Source organism: Poecilia latipinna, unplaced genomic scaffold (genome assembly GCF_001443285.1).
Source record: "Poecilia latipinna isolate Pla-1442-1.1 unplaced genomic scaffold, P_latipinna-1.0 Scaffold1870, whole genome shotgun sequence".
Taxonomy (NCBI): domain Eukaryota; kingdom Metazoa; phylum Chordata; class Actinopteri; order Cyprinodontiformes; family Poeciliidae; genus Poecilia; species Poecilia latipinna.
The window spans coordinates 32347-33247 of NW_015114486.1; the positions used below are offsets into that span (position 1 = coordinate 32347).

A 901-nucleotide genomic window follows, 5' to 3' on the forward strand; every position below is an offset into this window, starting at 1 on the left:
GACCCGCTGACCCGACCCGCTGACCCGACCCGCTGACCCGACCCGCTGACCCGACCCGACCCGCTGACCTGACCCGCTGACCCGACCCGACCCGCTGACCTGACCCGACCCACTGATCCGACCCACTGACCTGACCCGACCCGCTGACCCATCTGACGGTTCTGTTCTTTGAAGGTCAACGGCGTCCAGCTGTACGGGAAGTCCCGGCGGGAAGCCGTGTCCTTCCTCAAAGAGGTTCCGCCTCCGTTCACTCTGGTTTGCTGCCGACTCCTGATCCCAGACCAGGAACCGGAACCAGAACCAGAACCGTCCGCTCCACCACAACCAGCAGCAGAACATCGGAGCATCGAAGAGGTGAGAGAGTCCGGCCCTCGTTCCTCCCAGGAGTTTCCACTTTTCTCATGTTGTACGGATCCAGATGGAGCTGATGCAGCTCGGGTCCAGAGAACTCCTGGTTCTGGTTCTGGAGGTACGGGTCAGAACCTTCAGGACCCGGAGAACTACGCGGTAATGATTTGTTTTTGCCTGTCAGATGGAGATGAAGCTGTCGTCCATGCTCCGCAGAGAGGAAGAGGAGGAGCAGGTACCGCCCTCAGTCAGTCAGTCTGGTTCTGGACCTGAAGCCTGATCCAGTTGGTTCTGTCCGTCAGCAGCAGAGTTCTCCTGTGGAGGAGCTGAGGAGCGAAGACTCCAGCCTGGAGGAAGAGGAGGAGGATGAAGGCGAGCTGGCTCTGTGGAGTCCGGAGGTCGGCGTGGTGGAGCTGCAGAAGGAGGCGGAGCGCGGCCTGGGCTTCAGCCTGCTGGACTACCAGGTGAGACCGGGCCCACAGCACCAGCACGCCACCGCCGAGCTGCCCTGCAGCGTGAAGACTTGGATCTGTTGGAAAGGAATCGGTTCCAA

General features: G+C 61.3%; 1 protein-coding gene across 1 annotated transcript in view; it reads left to right on the forward strand.

The window, feature by feature from the left end:
* Positions 1-901, forward strand: part of patj (PATJ crumbs cell polarity complex component) — an 86993-nt gene that overhangs the window by 24630 nt on the left and 61462 nt on the right. Inside the window, exons 16-17 of the mRNA XM_015014979.1 lie at positions 175-469; positions 565-812. Of these exons, the coding sequence (XP_014870465.1) occupies positions 175-469; positions 565-812 (543 nt within the window). The remainder of the gene's footprint in view (positions 1-174; positions 470-564; positions 813-901) is intronic.